Genomic DNA, 20,989 nt, shown 5'->3' with positions numbered 1-20,989 from the left:
AGTGCACCAGTCTGCCATTTTTTGTGTGTCTTGGATGTAGGCATTACAGGATGTAGGTCCTACACGGATAGACGTCAGACACTGTGCATAAAGTAGACTACGCCACACCTAGAGTATAACACAGTATATATAGCCTGCCGCCAACTGTGCTCTTTCAGTAAATGTTTAACAGATTTCCAGTTCACCAAAATAAGGGATTGAACCACACAACTTTGGTCACCCTGCGTGATCAGTTGATCTTTACAAAAGCACACAATATTGCATTCGAATACAAAAATTGCCAAACTATGTTTCAACTGCCAAAGATGACTGATAGGTGAAAAAACAGTTGTATGTATAAAAACAAATGTTTTTTTATTTTTTTATTATATAAAAAAAAAAAAAAAACACATTTCATGATTACATTAATTCATTCAGATCGTAACGATAATCAAGAACGATCATTGCCCGATGTCCGAAATCCAGTCAGGTCAGGCTGTGCTGGTTAGAAGCAGCGCCACACAGCATCTAAAAGAGACAGTTAAATAGCTTCTACTAGCTGGCTGACTCGCGCACACGTCACAGACAGACAGAAGCAGAGATTGAGAAGAGCCCTTAGGCCACCCCTGCTCCATCTCCTTTCATCCGCTACAGCACTAACTCAAATGGGCAGCCAACCGCCATTTTGAAAAAGGTCATCTCTGCTGTGGATGTGATGTGAGGGAAATAAACAATGACACCGTTAAAATACATGGTCAGCGACGTAGCACTGAAAAACAGCACACAGTCGTCAAGAAGATGGGTCTTTAAAAAGTATGTGCTTTATCGAACATTGCTTCACAGTATTCTCAGAGTGACAGGAATTACACAGAGACAGGTCTACATTCATGTAATCTTTCCACACAACTCTGCCAAAAAAAGGGGGGGAAAAAAGAGGGAAATCTCATGTAATGAAACTCTGACAACTGTACAAGGGTGTGGGAGTTCATCCAAGAAAAAACAAAGTCACTATTGTGTCCAAAAACAAAGTAAAAAAGAAGGCTTTTGTCTCAAGTATGTGGTAAATAATTGGGGGGCATGCATGAAATTAGAGCCATTCTTTGTTGTGCAAATTCTTCTATTCTGCTCACTGATACACAGTACAGTGTATTGTGTATTTTTCCAGGGCGATATTTTGCCTGAGAAAGAGAAATGCAAACATTTCTCTCCACCCTATGGCAAAATGTGTAGAATTACAGGAAATTAGCTGGAAAACTGGAAATGTCTCTCTCCACCCTATGGCAAAATGTGTAGAATTACAGGAAATTAGCTGGAAAACTGGAAATGTCTCTCTCCACCCTATGGCAAAATGTGTAGAATTACAGGAAATTAGCTGGAAAACTGGAAATGTCTCTCTCCACCCTATGGCAAAATGTGTAGAATTACAGGAAATTAGCTGGAAAACTGGAAATGTCTCTCTCCACCCCATGGCAAAATTTGTAGAATTACAGGAAATTAGCTGGAAAACTGGAAATGTCTCTCTCCACCCTATGGCAAAATGTGTAGAATTACAGGAAATTAGCTGGAAAACTGGAAATGTCTCTCTCCACCCCATGGCAAAATGTGTAGAATTACAGGAAATTAGCTGGAAAACTGGAAATGTCTCTCTCCACCCCATGGCAAAATGAGTTAGAATTGCATGAAATGAGTTATACAATTTAATAATCTTCTCTCCGCTTTTAAAACGGCAACATTTTCTCTATGCCTCATGTCAAAATGTTTAAAATTGCAGGAAATTAAATCTAAACTGTCAATGTTTCCTCTCCGCTGTCAGTTATGATGATGATCCATGGTTTGGTGACCCTCATAACCGTTCTCCATTTGGCATGCGGTCAGGGACACACCACTTGTGTGTATTTGCTGAACTTTCCAGCAATGTGTGATATCGTGCTGGGGTCTGTTAGTGAGGATGGCATCTACCCACAAGGACTGTTTCACACAACCATGTTATGACCATGTTATCCAGGGGCTAACAGTGTGTGGCTTGGCACAATTGGCAGAATGACAGGATGCAATTAAGCTGTTTTTAATGAAGCCTAGGGTTAGCCTATAACAATACCTAGGAGAGCCAGTTGGTGCTAACTGCTACGCCAACTAAGGATATCATTACAAATGCTAGGAGACAAGGTGCTAACTGCTAAGCTAACATGAAATACCAGAAACCTGGGACTGATTTTACCTGGTATGATCGGTGGGAAGTGGGAACGTGATCAAAGCTCAAACACTGGGTTATGATTAGTCACATCTGATGTGGCTCTAGGGGGAAGGGAGGACACAGAGATGAGCAAACACGTGAGTGAACTAATAGGCTAGCAGGTAACCGTTGAAGTCGGAAGTTTACTCCACAAATTTCTTGTTAACAAACTATAGTTTTGGCAAGTCGGTTAGGACATCTACTTTGTGCATGACACAAGTCATTTTTCAAACAAATGTTTACAGACAGATTATTTCACTGTATCACAATTCCAGTGGGTTAGAAGTTTACATACACTAAGTTGACTGTGCCTTTAAACAGCTTGGAAATTCCAGAAAATGATGTCAAGGCTTTAGAAGTTTCTGATAGACTAATTGACATAATTTGAGTCAATTGGAGGTGTACCTGTGGATGTATTTCAAGGCCTACCTTCAAACTCAGTGCCTCTTTGCTTGACATCATGGGAAAATCAAAAGAAATCAGCCAAGACCTCAGAAAAAAATGGTTAGACCTCCACAAATCTGGTTCATACTTGGGAGCAATTTCCAAACGCCTGAAGGTACCATGTTCTTCTGTACAAACAATAGTACGCAAGTATAAACACCATGGGACCATACAGCCGTCATACCGCTCAGGAAGGAGACGCGTTCTGTCTCCTAGAGATAAAAGTACTTTGGTGCGAAAAGTGCAAATCAATCCCAGAACAACAGCAAAGGACCTTGTGAAGATGCTGGAGGAAACGGGTACAAAAGTATCTATATCCACAGTAAAACGAGACCTATATCGACATAACCTGAAAGGCTGCTCAGCAAGGAAGAAGCCACTGCTCCAAAACCGCCATGAAAAAGCCAGACTACGGTTTGCAACTGCACATGGGGACAAAGATCGTACTTTTTGGAGAAATGTCCTCTGGTCTGATGGAACAAAAATAGAACTGTTTGGCCATAATGACCATCGTTATGTTTGGAGGAAAAAGGGGGCGGCTTGCAAGCCGAAGAACAACATCCCAACTGAAGCACGGGGGTGGCAGCATCATGTTGTGGGGGGTGCTTTGCTGCAGGAGGGACTGGTGCACTTCACAAAATAGATGGCTTCATGAGGAAGGAAAATTATGTAGATATATTGAAGCAACGTCTCAAGACATCAGTCAGGAAGTTTAAGCTTGGTCGCAAATGGATCTTCCAAATGGACAATGACCCCAAGCATACTTCCAAAGTTGTGGCAAAATGGCTTGAGGACAACAAAGTCAAGGTATTGGAGTGGCCATCACAAAGCCCTGACCTCAATTCTATAGAAAATTTGTGGGCAGAACTGAAAAAGCGTGTGCGAGCAAGGAGGCCTACAAACCTGACTCAGTTACACCAGCTCTGTCAGGAGGAATGGGCCAAAATTCCCCCAACTTATTGTGGGAAGCTTGTGGAAGGCTACCTGAAACGTTTGACCCAAGTTAAATAATTTAAAGGCAATGCTACCAAATACTAATTGAGTGTATAATAAACTTCTGACCCACTGGGAATGTGATGAAAGAAATAAAAGCTGAAATAAATCACTCTACTATTATTCTGACATTTCACATTCTTAAAATAAAGTGGTGATCCTAACTGACCTAACACAGGGAATTTTACTATGATTAAATGTCAGGAATTGTGAAAAACTGAGTTTAAATGTATTTGGCTAATGTGTATGTAAACCTCTGACTTCAATATAGACATAAGCCTAACCAATTTTTATTTTCCCTACACAGGGGTAGAAAAATTTGTGAGGAATCTTAAGACACCTCCGTACCGGTTAAAACTCAGACACCGGTAGGATTGTCAAATGTTTGCCTGCCGACAGTACTTAGTACCTCTGAATAGTGTCGGCAGTCTCTCATGTTCACACAGAAAAGACCTTGGAAGTCATCAGCCACTCAGCCTTGTTAAAATACTCCAAACCAGATGGTGGCAGTAGCGTTGTTTGGCAATGCATATCAGTGCATATTTCTTATGGTCTAGATTCCAAGCGATCTGTGCTAATGTTGTTATTTTGTGAAAACCCTTGTCGATACTAACCAGATGGCCACAGCTAGATAACTATCTAGCAAGATGAAGAAAGTAGGCTTAAGCGGAATACCATATACCGGGGTATTTGAAAAAAGCCACAGGATGGGTTTTCAATACTGTCAAAGCTATTTCTTTTAAGTTTTTCAATACATTTGAATATTTGTAGCTACTTTGAGTTATTACCTGCAGTCAACTTGTGCAATACCTTAGGAGATAAAGCAGATTGCGTTCTTCATTTCACCTGTCACATTATTTTCAAATATTAAGCTTACCGTAGTTCCCCAGAACAGTTGAGCCAGTCAAGTGTTTGTTTGCAAATAGCACAAAGGGACAAAGCGAGCTGATGAGTCCATAGCGATCTATATCTAATCGACAAGTCTCTGTTGTGCAACACGCACATGAGGTGAAGTTACACTTCATGAAATTCATTACTAAATGGTTACCATCAGACACACTATATATAGGCAAAAGCATGTGGACACGCCTTCAAATTAGTGGATTTGACCATTTCAGCCACACCCGTTGCTGACAGGTGTATAAAATCAAGCACAGAGCCACGCGATCTCCATAGACATTGGCAGTAGAATTGCCATACTCACTTTCAACGTGGCACCGTCATAGGATGCCACCTTTGCATCCCTCACTACCGAGTTCCAAACTGCCTCTGGAAGCAACGTCAGCACAAGAACTGTTAGTCGGGAGCTTCATTAAAACAGGTTTCCATGGCCGAGCAACCCCACACAAGCCTAAGATCACCACACGCAACGCCAAGCGTTGGCTGGAGTGGTGTAAAGCTTGCCGCCATTGGACTCTGTAGCAGTGGAAACGCGTTCTCTGGAGTGATTAATCATGCTTCACCATCTGGCAGGCCGATGGACGAATCTGGGGTTGGCAGATGCCAGGAAAACACTACCTGCCCGAATGCATAGCGCCAACTGTAAAGTTTGGTGGAGGAGGAATAATGGTCTGGGGCTGAGATTCATAGTTCGGGCTTGGCCCCTTAGTTCCAGTGAAGGGAAATCTTAACGCTACAGCATACATTCTAGACGATTCTGTGCTTCCAACTTTGTGGCAACAGTTTGGGGAAGGCCCTTTCCTGTTTCAGCATGACAATGCGCCCGTGCACAAAGCGAGGTCCATACAGAAATGGTTTGTCGAGATTGGTGTGAAATAACTTGACTGGCCTGCACAGAGCCCTGACCTCAACCCCATCAAACACCATTGGGATGAATCGGAACGGCGACTGCGAGCCGGGCCTAATCGCCCAACATCAGTGACCGACCTCACTAATGCTCTCGTGGCTGAATGGAAGCAAGTCTCCACAGCAATGTTCCAACATCATCCCAGAAGAGTGGAGGCTGTTATAGAAGCAAAGGGGGATCAACTCCCTATCAATGCTCATGATTTTGGAATGAGATGTTCGACGAGCAGGTGTCTACATACTTTTGGTCATGCAGTGGATCTTATAATGGCTTTCTGCCAGAAGTCAAAGAACTCTGAATGAGTTCCCAGAATCGATTCGTGCTCTTCCTTCAGAAAAACATGCTTCACAACTTTGTTCATTTGCACAATTTATCTTGTTCACTTTCGCTTGTAAATGTTCACACTCACAGAAAATGACATTCGGTAACTGCTAGCTATGCTTGTTTAACTTTATGAGCTGGATTTGCCTGTCTTGAAATGAGTTTAGTTTTCGCTCGTTAGCATTTAGTTAACAGCGTCTATGTGATTTCACTATTAGTTTGTTAGCATTCTGGTAATAGAGGCCCAATGGGCTTTTCTCTTCATATTTAAAGCCAACTTGTGTGCTATACTGTACGGTATGACAATATGAAAATCAGGATACCGCTCAAGTCTAGAAGAAACTATTTAATTAATTATTCATAATCCCATACTGCCTGTGCCAGCCCATAGCCAAATGTTTAGCAATTTAGCTAATGTTAGCACATTACCTAGCTAGCACAACATGGCTATCTTGGTCACTGCACTAACTCAGTAGCTGCCAGTAGCTCAGCAGCTGTTTCATGGACACTAGCTAATTCATTGTGATTTAATTAGTTGTTAGCTAGCTTGGAGGAAGTATTTACTGTTGTGTGCGTTGCGTCTGTGCAAGTATCTAGCTAACGTCGCATAGCTTACATTGCATATGAAGTGTGACTGACTTGTACAGAGAAAATGCCCTCTTTTCAACAACAAAAATGTGTTGGTTCCTGCTCGCTGATTGGCTCATAGTCAAGATGTTGGCCACTGATAGGCATTGCAATTCCACAAGTACAAATCGGTAGGTTCGTCACTACCGGGTTGGCACGCAGCAGGTACCGCTTTTGTTCTAGCAAGAGAAGGAACGGCCTCCCCACTGTGATAAGTACATATCGGCAGACTATCAGCGATGAGATTCTCGGTGTTCCATGCTTTAAAGCCTTGTTTCAAAAGGCCCGAGCCAAGCCTTTGAAATATGAAAGCATTGGGCTATATCAAGTCCTTTGATGTGGACCTATACGTGTAGGAGAGAAGTAGGTCTAGGCAGGCTCCCATTGAGCAGGGAGAGCTACAGTAGGTGAATGGCTTTCATCTGGCAGTGTTTCCCTTCCTGAGGAAGTTCTTGTAGAGTCAGCTAAAAACGCAGCCCCAAACGCAACTCACAAATCAGGTTGGTTGGAAGGTGACAACATCGAACTGGCTGACTGCCAGTTGTGCTTTTTTCGCTTCTGGTTAGGTGAGACTGTGGTTGTATCCCAAATGGCACCGTACTTCCCTATATACTGCACCATTTGTGACAGGGCTCTTGTCAAAAGTAGTGCACTGTTGTAGGGAATAGGGTGCCATTTGGGACACAACCACAGTCTCACCCAGCAAGAAGCAGTCAGCCAGTTCGATATTGTAACCGTCCAACCAACCTGATTTGTGAGTGACCCAGTCTGTGCTGGCAGGGGGAGAGGAGGAGGCAGCGGAGGCGGAGGAGGGGGAATCCGGGGAAGGAGGAGGAGAGGACCGAGCACGCCCACATTCTTATCGACAGGGCTGCAGTGGAGCAGGTTGAGAACTTCAAGTTCCTTGGTGTCCACATCACCAGCAAACTAAAATGGTCCAAGCACACCATGACAGTCGTGAAGCGGGCACGACAAAACCTATTCCCCCTCAGGAGACTGAAAAGATTTGGCATGGGTCCTCAGATCCTCAAAAAGGTTCTACAACTGCACCATCGAGAGCATGGTTGCATCACTGCCTGGTATGGCAACTGCTCGGTCTCTGACCGCAAGGTACTTCAAGGGGTAGTGCGAACTAGTGGTTGACCAATTATGATTTTTCAACGCCGATACCGATACGATTATTGGAGGACCATAAAAAGCCGATACCGTTTAACCAGACGATTTTATTTTATTTTTTACATTTATTTGTAATAATGACAATTACAACAATACTGAATGAACACTTATTTTAACTTAATATAATACATTAATAAATTCAATTTAGCCTCAAATAAATAATGAAACATGTTCAATTTGGTTTAAATAATGCAAAAAAAAAAAGTGTTGGAGAAGAAAGTAAAATATGCAATATGTGCCATGTTAGCTTTTTTACGATGAAGTTCCTTGCTCAGAACATGAGAACATATGAAATCTGGTGGTTCCTTTTCACGAGTCTTCAATATTCCCAAGTAAGAAGTTTTAGGTTATATAGGAATTATAGGACTATTTCTCTATACGATTTGTATTTCATATATCTTTGACTATTGGATGTTCTTATAGGCACTTTAGTATTGCCAGTGTAACAGTATAGCTTCCGTCCCTCTCCTCGCCCCTACCTTGGCTCAAACCAGCAACACATCGACAACAGCCACCCTCGAAGCAGCGTTACCCATGCGGAGCAAGGGGAAAAAACCACTCCAAGTCTCAGAGCGAGTGACGTTTGAAACGCTATTAGCGCGCACCCCGCTAACTAGCTAGCCACTTTACATCGGTTACACCAGCCTAATCTCGGGAGTTGATAGGCTTGAAGTCATAAACAGCTCAATGCTTGAAGCGTTGCGAAGAGCTGCTGTCAAACGCACGAAAGTGCTGTTTGAATGACTGTTTGCGAGCCTGCTGGTGCCTACCATCGCTCAGTCAGACTGCTCTATCAAATCATAGACTTAGTTACAACATAATAACACACAGAAATACGAGCCTTAGGTCATTAATATAGTCGAATCCGGAAACTATCATCTCAAAAACAAAACGTTTATTCTTTCAGTGAAATACGGAACCGTTCCGTATTTTATCTAACGGGTGGCATCCATGTCTAAATATTCCTGTTACGTTGTACAACCTTCAATGTTATGTCATAATTAAGTAAAATTCTGGCAAATTAGGCGGCCCAAACTGTTGCATATACACTGACTCTGCGTGCAATGAACGCAAGATAAGTGACAATTTCACCTGCTAACCTGGATTTATTTTAGCTAAATATGCAGGTTTAAAAAATATATACTTCTGTGTATTGATTTTAAGAAAGGCATTGATGTTTATGGTTAGGTACAGTAATGCAACGATTGTGCTTTTTTCGCAAATGTTAAATCATCCCCCGTTTGGCGAAGTTGGCTGTCTTTGTTAGGAAGAAATAGTCTTCACACAGTCTTCACACAGAGTCATTTTAGCGGGCAATATTAACTAAATATGCAGGTTTAAAAATAAATACTTGTGTATTGATTTTAAGAAAGGCATTGATGTTTATGGTTAGGTACACATTGGAGCAATGACAGTCTTTTTTCGCAAATACGCACCGAATCGATTATATGCAGCGCAGGACACGCTAGATAAACTAGTAATATCATCAACCATGTGTAGTTAACTAGTGACTATGATTGATTGATTGATTGATTGTTTTTTTATAAGATAAGTTTAATGCTAGCTAGCAACTTACCTTGGCTTCTTACTGCATTCGTATAACAGGCAGGTTCCTCGTGGAGTGCAATGTAAAGCAGGTGGTTAGATCGTTGGACTAGTTAACTGTAAGGTTGCAAGATTGAATCCCCCGACAAGGTAAAAATCTGTCGTTTTGCACCTGAACAAGGCAGTTAACCCACCGTTCCTAGCCCGTCATTGAAAATAAGAATGTGTTCTTAACTGACTTGCCTAGTTAAATAAAAGGTTAAATAAAGGTCTAAAAAAAAAAATACAGATTTCCGATTGTTATGAAAACTTTAAATCTGCCCTAATTAAATCGATCATTCCGATTAATCGGTCGACCTCTATTGCGAACGGCCCAGTAAGTACATCACTGGGGCCAAGCTTCCTGCCATCCAGGACCTCGATACCAGGCGGTGTCAGAAGAAGGCCCTGAAAATTGTCAAAGACTCCAGCCACCCTAGTCAGAGACTTCTCTCTGCTACCACACGTCAAGCGGTACTGGAGCACCAAGTCTATGTCCAAGAGGCTTCTAAACAGCTTCTACCCCCAAGCCATAAAACTCTTGAACATCTAGTCAAATGCAGACTATTCACTCCCCTCCACACCACTGCCACTCTCTATTATCATCTATGCATAGTCACTTTCATTCACTCTACCTACATGTACATGCTACCTCAACTAACCAGTGCCCCCACACATTGACTCTGTACCGGCACCCCCCCTGTATTTATTGTTATGTTTTACTGCTCCTCTTTAATTACTTGTTACTTTTCTCTTATTCTTCTCCGTATTTGTTGAAACTGCACTGTCGGTTAGGGGCTCGTAAGTAAGCATTTCACTCTAAGGTTGTATTCGGCACATGTGACTAATAAAATTTGATTTGATGATGAGTCAGAAATGATGACTGGACTCTATGTGGAGGTGGGGTTTCTAGCCACAGTGCGTAGAGCTGGTACTGGGGTAGCCAGGTAGGTGCGTAGTGTGGGTGAGGGTGAGGTCTGAATTAGATAGAGGCGGACAGTGAATTGTTTTTTGGGACCGTAATAACAGGTTGCTCCTCTTGATGGTAAAATTATAGACACAGACAGACACATAATGTATATCAATTGCTTCATTATGTGGAGGAGTGGATGGTTTTACTGTAGATTGTCACACAGTAGGCTGACACACAGCATCCAGCTGAATGATGACACTGTGGAAACAGAAGCCTGCAGGGACTGATTCAACCACGACATGGATCAACGAGTTCACAACACACACATGCGCACACACCTTGTGTGTTCAGGTACCACATGCCGATAAAGTGTGACCATTCAGTGCGAGGGCTTAGTACACACAGGAGCTTCCTGTGCATTAATGCAGTATCAGGCTACTCCAGCACTACAGTCCTGTAAATCAGATCAAGGCGCTTGAGCTTAGCAACAGGACTGACTGGGGCTGGAGACCAGTAAGCCAACACTAACCCTGGCCTGCACCGGTGCTGCTAAGGGAATATCATGTGGCCGAAAGGCAGGTTGAGAGGGAGAGAGAAAAGTGAGAGAGCAGAGAGAGCATATAGAGAGTGCAGAGAGAGAATAGCGAGAGAGTAGAGAGAGAGCGAGAGAAGAGAGATAAAGGGGGAAAAAATGCCAAGAGTCAGAGCAGTCGACACTCCTTCAAATTAGGAAATACCATGGCTGAACATGGTACAACTACCTGGGACAAAAAAAATAATTGTGTCTCTGGTGGATTTGGTCTGGCAGTGAATGCACTACAACCTATAATTACGATTATAAGCATTGGGAGAAAATCTATATACAGAATTCCGTAGAATTATCCTAAATATCCAAAAGAAAGTACCAAATAATGCATGCAGAGCGGAACTTGGACGATTCCCTTTAATTGTAAATATAAAGAAAATAACAAACTTTTTGACATCATTTGAAATTATGCCCCAAAACATTCTTAGAATTCAAAGCACTGGAAATCCAAGAGCTGAACCCTGAAAAGATTCCCGTCAGCTGTTAAAAACACTAAACAACCTTATTATCCAAAACACACAGGGACATCAATTACATTGTTACAGAAATTAAATCCTCATATAAAAATTAAAACTCTGAACAAACTAAATTGCTATTTGGCCCTCAACAGAGAATACAAATTGGCAGAATCTCTCTATTCTGTCAGGGATACAAAACAGAGACAGATCCTGAACAAATACAGCGACCACCAATTGGCTATAGAAACAGGGAGAGACAAAAAGAGATGGCTACTCAAAGAGGAGCATCTGTGTGGTCACTGCACAACAGAGGAAGTGGAGACAGAGATGCAATTTTCCTCTACTGTGAGAAATACTCCCAAATAACAGAATATTTTTTTCAAGACAATATCTCAATCAATTCCCAAATTCTGTGCATTTAAAAATAACATAAAGCTGAGAATTATTCTGGGTGAGGGAGAAACCGTAAATATTTCTGCCAGATATGTATATGATTGCCATCCCATGACCATTAATTCCTGAAGTATTTACATTGTATATAACTGACTGTAATACATAGTGTATTTATATTTATTAGCCATTCTTTTTTATAACCATATTTTTATTTGATTAAATGTATTGACCACAGATTACACAATACAACAGAAGAGAGCGAGCGAGAGGAGAGAGAGCAAGAGAGGAGAGGGCGAGAGAGAGAGCGAGAAGAGAGGGCGAGCGAGCGGAGAGGGCGAGCAAGAGGAGAGGGAGAGCAAGATTAGGGCGAGAGGAGAGGGTGAGAGCAGAGAACGAGAGGAGAGAACGAGAGGAGAGCAAAGAGAGCGAGCGAGAGCAGAGCAGAGAGAGCGAGCGAGAGGAGAGCAGAGAGAGCGAGCGAGAGGAGAGCAGAGAGAGCGAGCGAGAGGAGAGCAGAGAGAGCGAGCGAGAGGAGAGCAGAGAGAGCGAGTGAGAGGAGAGCGAGAGGAGAGCAGAGAGAGCGAGAGGAGAGCAGAGAGAGCGAGCAAGCACGAGAGGAGAGAGAGAGGGGATCCTTTTGGCAGTGTCTTTTGTGTCTGGTCATTTAACATGGGAATCTAACAAGAGGAATATGCGCGCGCGCACACACACACACACACACACACACACACACACACACACACACACACACACACACACACACACACAATTATCTCAGATTTACAGACAGGGATGTACCCTAACTAACATACACACACACACACACACACACACACACACACACACACACTAAGAAACTCAAACGTAAACTGAAAGTGGATGGAATAGGTGATGTTAGAACGTTTTCTTGTCTTTTTAGCTGAATCAAATCAGTCAACCATGTGACGTGCTAGGTTATGCTAAAGGAAAGCATATTATTCAGTGCTGGGGCCATGAATAGCTTAGGCCTTAGGGACGATTACACAACATATTAGCTAAATGTGAAAGAAGGACCCAGGATATAGCCACATTACACTGAATCCTGTTGAAAATGTATAGGTTTTGTACAGGTAATGAGGATAGCAGATGCTTTATAGATGTTATAGTTTGTGTGTTCATATGCATGTGTGACTGTGCAGAATGAGATGTATGGACTAGTGAAACATCACTACCGATCTGTCCAACAGGTCCTCCTCCCTGTCACCGAAACACTGTTGCATGTTAAATGGATCAGCACCACGCTGAGTAACATCTGGAAGCTGTTATAGTGGTGTTCCTACACACACACTTAACAGCTTATTCTAAGAAAATAAAGATGGAGGCAGTACACATTGCTCCTCCTCTGCCATTTATTGATTCTACGAGCTCAGTTAAACCCAGAGAATACACACCCTGCTAATTCACCATGCAGATAAGACACACACACACACTGATAGTGGGTGCCAAGGTTAATCATCCACGAGCAGGTGAATGGTCGCAGAATGGCAGCCAGCTAGATAACATTGTCGTCCACGAACACACGTTCACCATGACAGTCCTCCCGTCTGACCTAAGTCATAAGCTCCACACCATTTTAGTCTATTATAACAACAGCAGGGAGCTACAGCATTCGGGTTATCCAGTGCCATGACTGTAACTGTAGCCAGAAGGACAGACATAACCAAACTTCCAAATCCATTCGGAAGAAAAAAAATAAAGATAAGAAAGAGAGGGAAATGTACACACATGAAGGAGCTCAACCGCAAACTGAAAGTGGATGGAATAGGACTGATGTTTGCTCGTTTTCTTCTCTTTAGAGCCGAATCAAATCAGTCAACCATGTGACGTGGTAGGTTATGTTAAAGGAAAGCATATTATTCAGTGCGGGGCCATGAATACCTTAGGCCTTAGGGACGATTACACAACATATTAGCTAACTGTGAAAGAATGACCCAGGATGTAGCCACATAACACTGAATAAATAATTGAATCCTGTTGAAAATGTATAGGTTTTGTAGAGGCAATGAGAAGGATAGCAGATGCTTTTATAGATGTTAAGTGTGTGTGCGTGCGTGACAGTGCAGAAGGAGGTGTACTGACTGGTGAGATCTGGCAGAGAACAACACAGATCAACCCAACAGGTCCTCCTCCCTGTCACTGAAACACTGTTGCATGTTAAATGGATCAGCACCACGCTGAGTAACATCTGGAAGCTGTTGTAGAGGTGTTCCTACGCACACGCGCGCACACACACATCAAACAGCTTATTCTAAGAGAATAAAGATGGAGGCAGTACACATTGCTCCTCCTCGGCCATTTATTGATTCTACGAGCTCAGCTAAACCCGGAGAATACACACCCTGCTAATTCACCACGCAGATATGACACACACACACACAGAGAGAGAGACAGACACATTGATTGTGGGTGTCAAGGTTAATCATCGACGAGCAGGTGAATGGTCGCAGAATGGCAGCTAGCTAGATAACACGTTCACCATGACAGTCCTCCCGTCTGACTAAGTCATCAACTACACACCATTTTAATCTATTATAACAACAGTAGGGCGCTACAGCATTAGATTATCCAGCGCCATGACTGTAACTGTAGCCAGATGGACAAACAGACCGAACCTACAAACTCCATTCAAAGGAAGGGGAGGGGGATCATGGCGTACCTCTTTTAGGCAGCTCCTGCAGTGCGATGGTATCCCCTCCCCCGTCGTAGGGTAGATAGGGGTCGGCCTCGGTTGAGATATCATCCATGGTTGACTGACAGTCGGTCGCTAAACTAATTTAGCTGTCTCACCAAGTGTTAGCTCCTCGTCGCTAGCCTAACTGCTTATCCGGGAGCAGCCTCCGTGTTTCGAACAGCCTCGGAGAGACTTGCTGTGTGTGAGACAAGCTGAGCTCCCTCTGTCTTTTCTCCTCCCTCCCTAATTCCCTCTCTTTCTCGCTCTCTACCCCTCCCTCTCCACTGCAGCAGCTGACTGCTAAGGAGCCGGTGATGTCATCGCATGACGAATAGCAAGCCTGGTTGGTTGGTTGCTAGGGGAGACGATTGGGGGGGCAGAGGGAGGAGCGATAATGCGTAAGAATGCAGAGTGATCAGGCCAGGCTGGCAGAGCCTGTTGAAAGGTGTGCCGGTCGGTCTGATGCATAATATTAGTACTCGGCCTAATATGTATTCATGAACGAAGAATAAAAGGCTGTGGTATACAGTAGCATAGCAGTACTGTAGTGCTACGCCAATATTGATCTGTATTGAACGCTATACAGTCAATGATTCTATTAATTTGCTGCTTACCATGCATAACTAATTAATATAGGTGTTAGTGCACAATCATCAACAAATGAGTTGAGGAAAACCCAATCTAGCATAGAAAAAGAACAGCGTTTGTACAGACATACACCACACTGAAGTACTACTAAAATCAAATGTTGTGAAAGCAAAAGCCACAGCAGGGGAGAGAGAAAAAGCCAGAACATGGCATTAGCAACCACCATAAACATGTCAGTGAAACCAGTACTGAGACTGACTCTCTCTTCTTTCTCTTTCCACAAACACTTTCTCCCTCTTTCTCTCTCCCAGACAGGATATGAAACCATTTGTGAGATTTCATCTGAGGGTTCATAGCTATGTATCATGTAGCACGAGTGGAAGCTCCTCATAAAAATACAAATGGTAAAACATTGAAAAAATTGTCCTTTTTAGATAAAACTATACTAAATATATTCATGTCACCAAATAATTGATTAAAACACACTGTTTTGCAATGAACGTCTACAGTAGTCTCAACAGCACTCTGGAGGGTAGCACCATGGTGTAGCCGGAGGACAGCTAGCTTCCGTCCTCCTCTTGGTACATTGATTTACATACAAAACCTAGGAGGCTCTTGGTTCTCACCCCGTTCCATAGACTTGCACAGTAATTATGCCAATTAATTATGGCAACTTCCAGAGGATGTCCTCCAAACTATCAGAGCTCTTGCAACATGTTGTCCACCCAATCAAAGGATCAGAGAATTAATCTAATTCTGGATGCATAAGCTACAGCTAGCTAGCACTGCAGTGCATAAAATGTGATGAGTAGTTGACTCAAAAAGAGAAGGACAATTGTTAAACACAGTTTTTCAAAAATGAAGGAGAAGCAAGAGAGAGAGATTGTCATTTTTTTCTCACTTTCACTTACTTACATAACTAGCAAAATGCAGTTTAGTTTAGTTACTCAAACAGAGTGATGCTATGTTAGCTAGCTGGCTATGACTATCCAACACAACACTGTAACCCTTCCAAGTCTAGGTAAGATTTAGGTTTTTATTAATTTACTGCCCCGGGTCCCACTGGTGTAACTGCCGGTGTACTTGACTATACACTGTAATGTTACTGCATGATTAACTAACGCATTAGTTCTATTAGCTATGTTGACTAGGAAGTTACTTTAGCTAATATGGGGACAACGATGTAGGCTGTGTGTAGCGGTTATGACATGGTTTGGGAAGTTTTTTTCACCTTGTCACATACAGCTGATGTGTTGTTCATTGAAATCCACAAACAAAGGGAAAAGGTGAGAAGAGAATAGTGCATAGATGAAAGAAGGAATACAACGTGGCTGCTATGAAAGTGAACTGTGTTTATGTTGATCAGGGGTGTATTCAATCCGCCGACTCTGTTGAAAAAATTTTCTTAAACAGAACCAAACGAAACGGGGTTAAAAATACCTGAATTTGTCCAATAGAAACTCTCATTTGCAACTGTTTGACTAATGATTATTCTCTAGATAAGTTAGATGCAGGCAAGAATGTGCAAGGCAGTATTGAATGTGTCACTGTTTGTCCATGTGTCACTGTCTGTCATCTCAAATGTTTCTTTCGACCTAAACTTTAATTCATAGTCTTAATAAACCTAGCCTATCCTACCAATGGGATATTAAAAACTGCAATATCTTATGTTTCACCGAGACGTGGCTGAATGACGACACGGATAATATAGATCTGGCTGGCTTCTCGGTGCATCGGCAGGAAAGGGCAGCTAAGTCTGGTAAGACGAGGGGCAGGGGTGTGTGTCTATTTGTCAATAACTGCTGATGCGCGATGTCTAATATCAAAGAAGTCTCGAGGTATTGCTCGCCTGAGGTAGAATACCTCATGATAAGCTGTAGACCACACTATCTCCCAAGAGAGTTCTCATCTATATTATTCATAGCCGTCAATTTTACACCACAAACCGATGCAGAATCCTACTACACCAGCTCTGATGCCCGTCGGATGTGGCAAGGCTTGACAAATATTACGGACTACAAAGGGAAACCCAGCTGCGAGCTGCCCAGTGACGCAAGCCTACCAGACAGGTCAATATTCACAAAGCCACAGGGCAAGACGGATTACCAGGACGTGTGCTCAAAGCATGCGCGGACCAACTGGCAAGTGTCTTCACTGACATTTTCAACCTCTCCCTGACCGAGTCTGTAATACCTACATGTTTCAGACCACCATAGTCCCTGTGCCCAAGAAAGCAAAGGTAACCTGCCTAAATGATTACCACCCTCACGCCGGTAGCCATGAAGCGCTTTGAAAGGCTGGGCATGGCTAACATCAACACCATCATGCCAGAAACGCTAGAACCACAACAATTCACATACCGCTCCAAAGGATCCACAGATGACACAATCTCAAACGCAATCCACACTGACCTTACCCACCTGGACAAAAGGAATACCTACAGTTGAAGTTAGAGGTTTACATACACCTTAGCCAAATACATTTAAACTCAGTTTTTCACAATTCCCGACATTTAATCCTAGTAAAAATTGCCTGTCTTAGGTCAGCTATGATCACCACGTTATTTTAAAAATGTGAAATGTCAGATTAATAGTTGAATGATTTATTTCAGCATGTATTTCATTCATCACAATCCCTGTGGGTCAGAAGTTTACATACACTAAATTAGTATTTGGTAGCATTGCCTTTAAATTATTTAACTTGGGCCAAACATTTTGGGTAGCCTTCCACAAGCTTCCCACAATAAGTTGGGTGAATTTTGGCCCATTCCTCCTGACAGAGCTGGTGTAACTGAGTCAGGTTTGTAGGCCTCCTTGCTCGCACACACTTTTTCAGTTCTGCCCACAAATGTTCCATGGGATTGAGGTCAAGGCTTTGTGATGGCCACTCCAATACCTAGACTTTGCTGTCCTTAAGCCATTTGGCCACAACATTGGAAGAATGCTTGGGGTCATGGTCCATTTGGAAGACCCATTTGCGACCAAGCTTTAACTTCCAGACTGATGTCTTGAGACGTTGCTTCAATATGTCCACATAATTTTCCTTCCTCATGAAGCCATCTATTTTGTGAAGTGCACCAGTCCCTCCTGCAGCAAAGCACCCCCACAACATGATGCTGCCACCCCGTGCTTCACGGATAGGATGGTGTTCTTCGGCTTGCAAGACTCCCCCTTTTTCTTCCAAACATAACGATGGTCATTATGGCCAAACAGTTCTATTTCTGTTTCATCAGACCAGAGGACATTTCTCCAAAAAGTACAATCTCTGTCCCCATGTGCAGTTGCAAACCGTAGTCTGGCTTTTTCATGGCGGTTTTGGAGCAGTGGCTTCTCCTTGCTGAGCGGCCTTTCAGGTTATGTCGATATAGGACTCGTTTTTACTGTGGATATAGATACTTTTGTACCTGTTTCCTCCAGCATATTCACAAGGTCCTTTGCTGTTGTTCTGGGATTGATTTGCACTTTTCACACCAAAGTATGTTCATCTCTAGGAGACAGAACGCGTCTCCTTCCTGAGCGGTATGACGGCTACGTTGTCCCATGGTGTTTATACTTGCGTACTATTGTTTGTACAGATGATTGTGGTACCTTCAGGCGTTTGGAAATTGCTCCCAAGGGTGAACCATTTTTTTCTGAGGTCGTGGCTGATTTCTTTTGATTTTCCCATGATGTCAAGCAAAGAGGCACTGAGTTTGAAGGTAGGCCTTGAAATACATCCACAGGTACACCTCTAATTGACTAAAATTATGCCAATTAGCCCATCAGAAGCTTCTAAGCCATGACATCATTTTCTGAAAATTTCCAAGCTGTTTAAAGAAACAGTCAACTTAGTGTATGTACATTTCTGACCCACTGGAATTGTGATACAGTGAATTACAAGTGAAATAATCTGTCTGTAAACAATTGTTGGAAAAATTACTTGTGTCATGCACAAAGTAGATGTCCTAACCGACTTGCCAAAACTATAGTTTGTTAACAAGAAATTTGTGGAGTGGTTGAAAAACGAGTTTTAATGACTCCACCCTAAGTGTATGTAAACTTCCGACTTCGTTATTGTTATCTAATTTTCTTGATACTTCATGATTTTATTTATTCATTTTCACAAATGTATTTAGTAAATATTTTCTTAACTCTATTTCTTGTGAACTGCATTGTTGGTTAAGGGCTTGTAAGTAAGCATTTCACTGTAAGGTGAGGACGTTTCACCTTTTGTATTCGGTGCATGTGACAAATCAAATTGGATTTGATTTGAAGCAACCTCATGATGGGTATAGGGAAAATTCAAGTATCATGTAGTAGCCTAAACCATAAATGTTACATTGAACTGGGTGAATGCTGTAATAGAAATAAGGCCATGCTCATGAAAAAAAATCGTCCTCCCTCATCATAAACGACACTGACCGCCACTGGCATGCACGTGTGTGAAACTGTCACACTTCAATAATGCAACAACTGTATCAATTTGGTCACTAGAGCTCTGCACATGAAATGTGTATTCACACTATCACTTGTTATTATTAAAGGGATACTTCGGGATCTTGGCAATGAGGCCCTTCATCTACTTCACTAGAGTCAGATGAACTCATGGATAGCATTTTTGTCTCTGCGTGCAGTTTGAAGGAAGATGCTAACTAGCATTAGCACAATGACTGGAAAATTATGAGTATCCGCTGCAATGACTGGAATTCTATGGGTATCTGCTGCAATGACTGGAATTATATGGGTATCAGATACCCATAGTCTTCAAGCCATTGTGGTAGCATGCTAGCAGATACCCATACTTCCAGTCATTGTGATAATGCTAACTAGCATTGGTTCACAAAACTACCTCCAACTTCCTTCATACTGCATACATACAAATGGTATCAATGAGTTCATCTGACTCTGGGGAAGATGATAAAGGGCCTCATTGCCAAAATCCCGAAGTATCCTTTGGTGTTGGCACCATCAAACCAACCAACGAAGCCCCTACCTGGCTTTCAGCACTGCTCCTGTTGCTAGGCGACGATGGCACAGGTGATGATGTCACCCATCTGGAGCTTGGAAGTAAATCCAGCAGACTGTTCAACAGAGTACCCAATTAACATAGCACCAGGGTTCTAGAAATCTAGAACTAGAACCAGTGATGCTTTAATTCCACAGTTTTTAATTCCAATTTCCAATATGTCCCAATCCTCTATTCTAAGCCTGGTTCAGGCAGTTCCATTCTGTGCCACTACAGAACATTCCCACAGCTGCCTGACATAGTACGCCACCACCAGCCCCAAAGCACAGTGCATATAAATAGCACCAAGCAGAGTAACGGACAGGCAGACAGACAGTCAGGCTAACATGCAAACACTGTGTACTGTAGTGTAAAGACAATTCTACGGGAGGGATACTGACAGATACAGGTATTTATTGGACACCAAGCTGCCAAACTGGTTCATGGGAATTTGTCCCTTCACTCAACTGGGCATGTCTTCGCCCAGTTCCTAATTAACATGTAGGCAGGCGTATGTATATGAATCACAGCGGAATGGGCTATTGCAAGTGTTTTCTGTCTGTCTGTACCGGTTCGTCTTGTTTGTCAAGTTTACCAGCGTTTGTCCTGTCAGCTCCTGTTTTTTCCCAGCCTCTCTTTTCTTGCCTGTCCTAACCCTGTACCCGCCCACCTGACCACTCTGCCTTCCCTGACCCAGAGCCTGCCTGCCGTCCTGTACCTTTACTCCTATTCTGGATTATCGACCCCTTTACCTCCCCCGGAGCACTACGATGGAGATTCCAGAACCTGCCGGGCCTTTCTCTCCCAGCTCCCTTGTTTTCGAGCTGCAGCCTTCTTCATTCCCCTCGGACCGCTTGAAGATAGCGTACATTATTAAGCTGATGTCTGGGAGGGCACTCGCCTGGGCCACTGCAGTGTGGGAGCAACAATCCGCCGTCTGCCTCAGTCTGGAGGTTTTCGTGGTGGAGCTGGGAAGTTTGAGGCTCCGATGTCCAGAAGAGGCTGCCCGGAAGTTACTCCAGCTTCGGCAGGACACCTTCAGTGTGGCAGACTATGCGGTGGAGTTCCGCACGCTACCAGCGGGGGATACCTGGAACCCGGAAGCACTGTTTGACACATTCCTGCATGGATTATTGTAAGAGGTAAAGGATGAACTGGCAGCCCGAGAACTACCAATAGATCTTGACTCTCTCA

At 43.0% G+C, this 20,989-nt stretch overlaps 1 protein-coding gene across 12 annotated transcripts in view; it reads right to left on the bottom strand.

Moving 5' to 3' along the window:
* Nucleotides 1–20,989, bottom strand: part of LOC110500450 (H(+)/Cl(-) exchange transporter 3) — a 63,773-nt gene that overhangs the window by 16,760 nt on the left and 26,024 nt on the right. For 3 of the 12 annotated variants that reach the window (XM_090214547.1, XM_036957875.2, XM_036957879.2), the window contains exon 1: nt 14,210–14,594. The exons of the other annotated variants lie outside the window; for them this stretch is intronic. In XM_090214547.1, the coding sequence (XP_090070673.1) occupies nt 14,210–14,297 (88 nt within the window). In that variant the 5' untranslated portion in view covers nt 14,298–14,594. Of the gene's footprint in view, nt 1–14,209; nt 14,595–20,989 lie in introns of those variants that run through there. 12 annotated transcript variants of the gene reach the window in all.

Source organism: Oncorhynchus mykiss, chromosome 21 (assembly GCF_057628025.1).
Source record: "Oncorhynchus mykiss isolate SJ-2025 chromosome 21, ASM5762802v1, whole genome shotgun sequence".
Classification (NCBI taxonomy): domain Eukaryota; kingdom Metazoa; phylum Chordata; class Actinopteri; order Salmoniformes; family Salmonidae; genus Oncorhynchus; species Oncorhynchus mykiss.
Note: the sequence above shows the minus strand (reverse complement) of the source record. Positions and strands in the feature narration are given on the sequence as shown.